Source organism: Vidua macroura, chromosome 9, assembly GCF_024509145.1.
Source record: "Vidua macroura isolate BioBank_ID:100142 chromosome 9, ASM2450914v1, whole genome shotgun sequence".
Taxonomy (NCBI): Eukaryota; Metazoa; Chordata; class Aves; order Passeriformes; family Viduidae; genus Vidua; species Vidua macroura.
In genome coordinates, this window is record NC_071579.1 from 3,134,655 (window position 1) to 3,143,660 (window position 9,006).

Below are 9,006 nucleotides of genomic sequence, written 5' to 3' on the forward strand. Positions count from 1 at the left end.
CAGAGCGTCTGTAAACTTCGTTCCTCTCAATAAACACTTTTAAAAAGCACCATGTAATAGTTCTGACCTAAACCTTTCCAAAATAGAGACTTTATTTAATAAACTTAATACTTTCCAAGCTTAAAATATCACCCGCCGGGGGCGCCCCCGGGGACGGCGGCAGCCGAGGAGCCTCCCCCGGGCGCCGGGGAGGGCGGCGGCTCCGCCGGGAAGGGGAATTCCGGGAGGGCAGGGCCGGGGGCGCTCCCAGGGCGGGTGCCGGCAACCGGAACCCGGCGGGGATCGGGGAAGTGCTGCCGCTGCTGCCCCGCGGCCCCTCCCATGCGGCGGCGCAGGGCGCCGGGTCTGGCCGGCGCCGGAGCCCCGCGGCGCTCGGTGGGTGGCACCTCCGGGCCCCCCGGGCCGCGGCGGGGAGCCAGTCTCTGCGGCCGGGACATCAGAAGGCCACGATGGCCGTGCTCCACGGGTTGAGGGTCCGCAGCACTGGCTCGTCGCAGCAGATCTGTCCCGGCTCGGCCGCCGCCTCGGCGGGCGCCGTGCCCGCCGCCGCTTCGCCGCCGTCCAGAGGCGGTCGCCGCCGGCCCTTGGGCTCCTTGCTGAGCAGTCCCGAGAAGCTGGAGCCGAAGATGCTGATGAGGCTGGCCACGTTGCCCGTCTCCATGTCCTCCTGCTCGCCCGGTGGCGAGGGCGGCGGCGGTGGCGGCAGCGGCGGCGGCTCCTCCTCCTCGCGGCGGGGCTTCTTCACCGGGGAGCCCGCCTGGCCGCGCTCGCCGGCGCCCCGCTTGCGGGGGCAGTGCGGCGGCGGGGGGGGGGGGCCCGGCGCAGCCCCCGCGGCTCTCGCCGCAGCAACAGCGCCGCGGCCGGGGGCCCTGGCAGTCCCTCCCCGCCTCGTCCTGCGGGGGCGGCGGCGGCGGCTCCTCGGCCGCCCAGGCGGCGGTGCGGGGCGGCGGCTCGTCCTCGGGGTGCGCGGCGGCCGCGGGGGGCGGCTCGGGCGGGCAGCCCGGCTCGCTCAGGTAGACCTGTCGGGCGCTGCGCAGCACCAGCGACACCAGGAGGTTCTTGTGCAGCTTCAGGCCGCCGCGCTGGCCCCTCGCGCTGTAGATCTTGCCCAGCGAGATGCTGACGATGCGATGCGCCTCCAGCTTGAACTCCATGGGGAAAGCAGGTGGGCGAAGGTGGGGGGGGGGGGGGGGGGGAAATTAAAAAAAAAAAAAAAAACCTGTTAAAACTCCGGGCCGAGCGGGGATCCGTGCCTCACACTAGCTCCGCACGCCGCCCCTTCGCGCCGCAGACTGAGGGAGCCCACGCGCCCGCCCGTCTTTTATACCGCCCCGCCTCAGCCAATCAGGGCGCGCCGCCGGCCGCTCCAACCGCCGGCTGGCCCCCGCGCGCGCGCTCCGGCCAATGGCGGCGCAGGGCAGCGCGTTCGAAAGCTCGCCCCGCGGAGAGGGCTCTTAAAGCGGCAACGCCAGCGCGCCGCGCGGGGTGGGCCCCACCGCGGAAGCCCCGGCTCGCTGCACCCCACGCGGGCAGCGCGGGGAATTTGGGCCAAAGCGATGGAAACGTGCCTTGTGGAGAAAGAACAAGCAAACAGCAAACTGAACAAAACAAATCAAACCCGGCGCAGCCTCCGTTTTGTAGGTTGGGAATGTTTCCCGCAATTTCAGCCCCTTGTCTGGGATCTTGGTGCTGGAGAAGGAGCTGGTGGTGGTGATGGCTGGAGGGTGAAGCGTGTCTGTGAGGATTTCAGGGAAAACCTGCCCTGATGTGGAGCAGAAAGCCGTGCTTGCCAGCTGCCAGGCGGAATTCTGCTCCAGGGGCCTGGCAGTGAAGCTCCCAGAAAGCCCAGGGCAGAGAGAAGATCCACAAAAAGGTTGGGATAAGGGCTACAGGGGAGGACAAATAGGGCATCTCCAAGCCTGGTGGGGACCACGGCAAACTGGAGCATCTTGTTTGGGAGCTGGAACATCACTGGGCTGTAGCTGTGAAAGCTGGTGGCAGGATCAGCAGGGTGGCTGGGGGACACAGGAGACGACACAGGCACCCCCAGACACAGCTCCAGGCACCAGGGTGGCCTCCAAGAAAGCTTGGAGGGTGTTTCAGAGCTTGGAGAGCAGACCTTCCTCCTTCCATCAAGGACTAACCACCATTTGCAAGCAGAAAAGAAGTGAAAGGGCCTAAAATTAAGGAAGTTCAACACGCTGCCCCAGAGTATCAGTTTCCACTCCCAGCTGACACATAACAACTTGCTTCCATCCCCTTTTTCCCAGGGGATGAATCCACAGACTCCCCTGAAGGAAAGCCACAGGCTGTCATGATGTTTTGTTGGCAGGACCTGTCACCATGTCCTGGCCTAGAAGGACAAAAGGGTGGCTGGTCACAGAGGTAACAAAAAAAAGGGTGAAGATGAGGCCACACCAACGCATAGTTGGCATAGAAAGAGCCTTCTCAAAAAAAAAAAAAAAAAAAAAAAAAAAAAAAAAAAAAACCAAAAAAAACCAACAAACCTACACTCAGGACAAATTTATGTTTTCCTCCTGGTCAAACACAGATAGAAAACCTCAAAATACCACTCTCTGGGTGTCAGACACAACAGCATGTCAGGCTGGGTGTTGACATCTCAAAACGCCCAGCTCTCCTCCACCAAACCTGCCATGCTCCATCTGAAGTGACCGGACCGGGGCACGCTCAGCCACACGGCCAAAACGGCCAAGCCCAGTTTCCCCCACAGACAAAAAGTCCCACAGGCAGAAGGTCCCAGCTTAGCCCACAGCAGGGAGAGCCTGTCCTGGCCGCAGGGAGCGGGGCTGTCCCCTCCACACCTGGCGTGGGAGGCCAGAGGGATGCGAGCTCCAGCGGTGGGAACCGAGGCTTTCCCGACCTGCCAAACCTGCTCCCCGCACCTCGGAGGGCCAGCAACACCCTGTCCTAAGCCCTCGGGTCAGCCTAACCAGCCAGGGCAAGGCTGGGCTTGCATGCCTGGGACTGCAGTCACGGCTCTTCACCCACCACCAGTGTCCCCTTGGTGGCACAGGGCTGGCCGTGCCCCTGGACGATGCATCGCCAGCTCTGGGACTGCTGTTTGCCGGATCTGGGCACTTGCATCTTCAGCAGAGGGTCAGAAAGTCACATTTGATACATCTCTCAGTTAGGCATATCCCAACTCAGGGACAAAAAGCAGCAGTGCAAAGTCATCGCAGCAGCTGGGAAAAGCCCAAGGCAGGTGGAGGAGGCAGAGCGTGGGAGCTCTGTGGGGTGAAGATGCCTGGATCCGAGCAGACTGACCTGTTCTGCCGCTCACCACCTCACCCTGATGGCACGAGGCACCACTTCGCTGCAGTCACTGCCTTCTGAACGCTACCCTGCCTGGGAACAGGCGGGCCAGCAGCCCCGCCCGGGTCCGGCCAGGGATTAGCAGGATGGGGATGGGGACTGAGTGATCCCTCATCCCTCTTAATGCTCAGACAGAGCACCAGCAGGGAGGAGCAGAGGTGCAGAACGTCGGGCAGCAGAGCTGGTATCCAGCACCACGAGTTTCACCCACCAACACCATGGCTGGTGTCGGGCACAACCATCAGCACGGGCACCAAAGCCCTGCCTCGACATCTGCCTGCTCTCCGTGTCCTCTGCAGAGATGGGGTGATGGCTTTTCCTTTTCCACAACAACATCTCATCTCAGAATCATGGTCCAGGACATTTGCCAAAGCAAAGGTGCATGCACACTGCATTAATATGTATATCATTATCTAAAGTGGGTTGCTCCAGCTCCACAGACACATTTAATTCTCATCCCTGGGAATGACCCAAAGACTAGTCTGGCTTTAGCTTCTGTGTCAAAGTGATCTTTTTCATTTGTTTTCTAGCAGGAACTACCTCGAATGGCAATCATCCTCGGGGGGACCCACGGAAGAGGCAGGCGGGAGAGGACGAGCAGCAGCGCGGGCAGAGGCAGCGCCGGCAGCCGGTTGAAGGCAGGCAGTATTTTGGTGGCAGCCCCGTCGTTCCCTCCCAGGCTGATGTCATGCTTTAGTAACTTCGAGGCCGAGTCACATGGCAGCTTCTGAGGTCAGCGCCTGGGGTGGCTTTGTCTGCCTTCCTTATGCCTGCCCTGAGGCTCCTGCCCGCGCCCGGAGCGGCCCCGCTGGCGGTGCCCCCATTGGGGCTGCCCTCCGAGCACGGCAATCTCCTGCTAGCCACGGGGCTAGCACAGCTGGGCACAGCTGGATGCACCCCCTGTCCTTCCATCTGCCCGCGGAAGGGACATCGCCCCCAGCCCTGCGGGTCGGGGGGGGGGGGGGGGTGGTACAGGAGAAAGAGGCGGAGGGAAAGGCCGCTCTAATCTCCTCGTGTGATGCAGCGGGGTTGGAAGGGGTTTGACGAACAATTAACAATCCTCCGGCTCAGCTGCTGTTTCCCGAAATAGCTCTGGCAGGAGGAGGAGGAGGAGGAAGGGGGCGGCCGGGCTGGCTGGCAGACAAAGGTGGCCTCTCCGCCAGCAGAGCTGCGGCCGGCACGGTGGCCAGGAGGCAGCCCCGGTGGCCCACCTGGAAAGGAAAACAATGCGACATAAAAGCAGCTCGAGGGAGGGAGGAAGCAGCTTGTGGTACGACTAATAATCGCAGAGGGCTGCGCACACACCAGCGGCTTTTTTGGAGGCGTTTCAATTGACAGCAGAGGAGGTCGGCGCCGAGATGCTCGCTGGGGATTCGTGCGGTCGAATCTTGGCCGGGAGCGGCGGGGGATGCTGGGGCAGCCCCAGCTCCGGCAGCACCGCGGCTCTGCCGGCCCCCCGAGCCTGGCTGAGCCCCGTCCCGTCCCGGCCATCTGGCTCCCAGCACGGCCCCCCGCGGAATGAGGATGTGGTTAGCGAGATCCTGTTCCGACAGCGGTGCCTGACCCCTTCCTCAGCCCCCCGCCAGCTCCTCGCTGTCACCAAATGTGCGGCCCAGGCCCCAGGGGGAAGCCAGATGCAGTAAAGAGGCGGAAAACCCTCCAGCTAGGATGGACAGTGAAATTAGGGTCTCCTCGAAGCACACACTGAAGTCATCCACCACCGGCTGTCCCAGTGCCACTGCCGTACATCGATGCCTCTCTCTTCTGTTCGGACCAGGATTCATGAGTTAGACCCTTCCTGAGAGGAGGATGGGAACAAATCCATCAAAAGCCCCTCACCACCAGCAGTTCTGAGGCAAAAGCCTTTCGCACCAACAGCTGCCTGGAGCAAAAACAGAACTTCAGGACAGCCAAAGCCCCAGGGAGATCCAGGCACGTCCCCCAGTGATTGCTGACGTAGATGAAACAGGACGGAGAAGACTATTTCCAAATGGGAATCTGTCCACAGCTTGAGTTAATTTCTGGATGGGAATAAACATCTGAATTGCAAGGCACACATGCGGGGCTCAGGAGGAAGAGGAGGAAGGTTGTCTGGGGTTGGGGTTTTTGCCCAGAAAAATCAATGATTCGCGTGGATGCGGTCTGGACCTGCCACAATCAGATATTGGTAACTAATCCCCCAGGGTTCCCAACTGCTCTGCTTTACCCTTGCTTGGAGATAAGGTCAGAAGAGCTGGGAAACATCCCAAAACACAGCCCAGAGAGCCAAACACTAATCGCTGATGAATGAAAGCCAAACACAAGCAAAACAAATACAAACAAATCAATACAAACCTAAACCCAGAGGAGATGAAGCAGCTCCCTCAGCTTCTGAGAGCACTGAGACACCCTCCCCAAAACCACAGTGAGGTGTGAACCTGCAGCACAGCCATGTACTAGAAAGCAAAGGGGTTTTCCAGTGTTAAAACCCCCTTCCCATGGCAGAGATCATAGTGCTACTATCCCAGGCAGGCAGGACTCTCTCCTACACTTTTTTTTTTTTTTTTTTTTTTTAATTTTCACCAGTGATCTGGGATTCCTCCCTGCACAAATGATTTAAAATTTCCCTTCCCTCCTTCTGAACTGCTGGCTTGGGATTTCCCTCTGCTCCCCTGGAGAACAGTGACCTGTCCCTCTGCCCATCAGATATCCTGCTGCTCCTCCAGCAGTCTCTCCAAACACAATGAGGGGGGAAAAAAAATCCCACTCCCAGCTATCAGCCTCTTCAGGCAGCTGTTTCCCTTGGAAAAAATGTGACCCCCTCATCTTTCAGTGGGTTATGGTACTGGTTTGGGTTTCCTGGGGAAAAAATGCATTTATTTGTCTGGGGTTTCCTATCAGACAACCCTTCTATTGTAGTTCACCTTCCTGTATGTTTTTTGCCCTCTCTGATACGCCTGCAATGGGTCCTGTGCCACTTCCAAAGGCTGCCTTGTGTCCAGGGCATAAAGAAACAGGCCAGCCCCGGCATGCAAAGCCCACGTTTTTCACTGGAGTGATTTGCTCCCCAGCAAACTCCGAGCTAAAGCAGGCAGCAGCCTCGGTGACTGGGGCTAAACATCTCCAATTAATCACAGGAACTCCGCAGCCCGGCAATCCGCAGGGTACTTTGTCTACCCAAAGGAGGCTCTGCCTAATTATTTTTCCCCCCTCTCCCTGTATCTCAATGTCACCTTCCTCGTAGCCGTGGGGCAAACGACAGCCGCGTTCCCAGAGTGCAGATGTGTCCTCGGTGCCACTGCTTCCCGCTTAGGCGGGATGGCGAGGTGGCACAGGGATGCTCCCGAGCCATGGAGCTGCCTGCTCTGCTTCCTGCTTCCTTCCAGGTCCCCCGGGGGACCGGGGACCTTGGGACCTGCCAGAAAATCACACCACAGAATAGCAGCCACTGCTGAGAGCAGCAAGGGCAGAGCAGATTCTCTGCAAGGGCAAAGCAGATCCTCTCTGTGTCAAATCCCTCGCACCAAGGGAAACCGCGAAATGAAACATCTGTGCCGGGCAGCGGGCATTGACTGCCTCAGCTCCTGCTGATCTCTGCCCCGTCCCTCTCTTCCTTCAGCCACCTTGTCCTTCTCATGGTTTGTGGGGAGTCCGGAGCCCACAGAGATCATCCATGGACACAGGGATTACGAGGAAGTTGTTAGGGTTTAAAGGCTGCCTGGGAAAAGTTCCTTCTAATTTCACCCATAACAAGGACCCTGGCAGTCCAGCACCTCGCTGCTTCTACAATTGAACTATCTCTTTTTGGATCCATGTAAGATCTCAGCATCCCTGACATCCCACGGCAGGCAATCCCAGGGATTCATCCTGCAGAAAGCGATGTTGCTTTTCCTCAATTTCATTTCCCCGTTTCATTCACCAGAACACTGAATATTTAACTCCAGACCAGTGTTTTGTATCGTCATCCCTTAAAACCACCACTGACAATTTTCAACTATCACTAAAAACGAAAATGAGGAGGAAAACCACCAAAGCATCTGAAAGCCTTTATGGCTTCTTCCTTTAGCTGTAAAACCTTTTCAGGGGTGGGGAAGGGAAAGTCCCCTCTACTTTTATAAATCCAAATTCAAACCGATCCAGCTTTTCCCTGAGAAGAAAAGGCACTTCTTCCCCACCAAATGCACATTCTTTGCACCAAGCTAGGATGGGATCACACCCCCCACCCCGTGCATGTACACACATGCCACAAAGATTTTCCTGATAAAAGTTCCAGGGAGCCCAGCTCTTCCCTGCAGAGAGCTGGGATTCTGATGAGTTAGCACTTTTCACGGTGCAGAACTGTTTCATCAGATCATTCCTGACCAGTTCTGCAGCTGTGTGCTCTGCACCCAGCTCTCCTCTCCCAGCAGGAATTGCTTAGCCCAGCATGCTGAAGAGCTCCCAAAAAACTCCTCGCTGTCTCCAAGCCCCAAATCAGAGCTTCCTGTATGGAATAGCAAAAAACAGCCTCATTCTAAAAGATACAAACCACAGCGTGGTTGGAGTGGCTTTCAGGTGAAAATCTAACTTATTTACTACATCACATAAATTAATTTATGGCATAAAAGGCCACACTGCCTCTTTTATCCCTTGAAACTTTACAACTTCCCTAGATTTTGGTAAAAATCCTTATTTTCAGCCCTCAACAGCTCTGTGAAGCTTTACACTTTTTTGCAAATGGACTCAACGATTTTAGGTATTTTCCAACCCAATTCTGTGATTCTGTTAAAAAAAAAAATTCAAATAAGTGAATAAAGCGTTCACATAATTTATTGAAGGATTTCTGGAAGTCCTGGGTAGTAATTCTAGGAGGCTACAGGACATTTTACCTTTTTCTTTCCCAGTGCAGCGAAGGTTTTGGGCACAGCTGGAAGTCACAGGAGGATCGTGAGGTTTTGGGGAAGCACAAGGTCTCTGTGGGACAGGGACAGACAAACTGGACCAGCGATTCCTTGGAACTCTGCTTGTTCCTGGAGGGAACCTCCCATGGTAAGCACACCTTTGGTAGGGAGCCCCAAATCCTGCCAGCGTGGGAAAGTCATCCCAAATTCAGCAACGAAGGGCCGGCAAATGGCAGCCCTAAAGCTGCCACCTGTTGCACCACTGCTGGTGTGAGGCTGGCCAGAGCAGGAGGTGGATTTGTCAGCCCAAGAACTGCAGGAACCGGTTCAACGTGAGCCGCAGCCTTCCCACCCCAGGGTGAGCATGGGGAAAGCTGCTGGCATTGCAAAAGCTGCGTCTCCCGTTCCCATGCTGAGGAGGCACCTCTGCAAATGGGGTTTGTGCCCGTTCCCTGCCTTTGCTCGGGATGCTGGGCCGCTGCCACCTTTGGGAAGCGCAGGCCAGGATGTGCTCTTTGCTTAAAATTTGGGGGATTCCTCCTGGCCGAGCCTCTGCAAAATCAACCCACGTGGGAGTAAGGCTGTGTGTATATGGATGGGGACAGCTCCCAGAGCTTTGCAGGCATCATCCCCCTCCTGCCAGCTGCTGCAAGCCCAGGGCTACCTGTGCTCAGCTCCTGAAGAGCCCAGAGATTTGAGAGGGGTGGGAATGAGGGATCCTCACCCGGGGATGGACAGCATCCAAGCAACACAGGGCTGTTCTCGCCCCACACAAGGCAGGAGGAAGGAAGCAGTGCCTGTGCCTCTGCAGGGC

The 9,006-nt window shown here is 57.4% G+C and overlaps 1 protein-coding gene across 1 annotated transcript; it reads right to left on the reverse strand.

Moving 5' to 3' along the window:
- Positions 1 to 339: 339 nt before the first annotated feature.
- Positions 340 to 1,279, reverse strand: IER5 (immediate early response 5). Its single transcript, XM_053985083.1, is given in 2 exon segments — positions 340 to 806; positions 808 to 1,279. Coding segments are annotated over 2 exon segments (717 nt in total). The 5' UTR covers positions 1,155 to 1,279; the 3' UTR covers positions 340 to 436.
- Between the last annotated feature and the right edge of the window lie 7,727 nt (positions 1,280 to 9,006).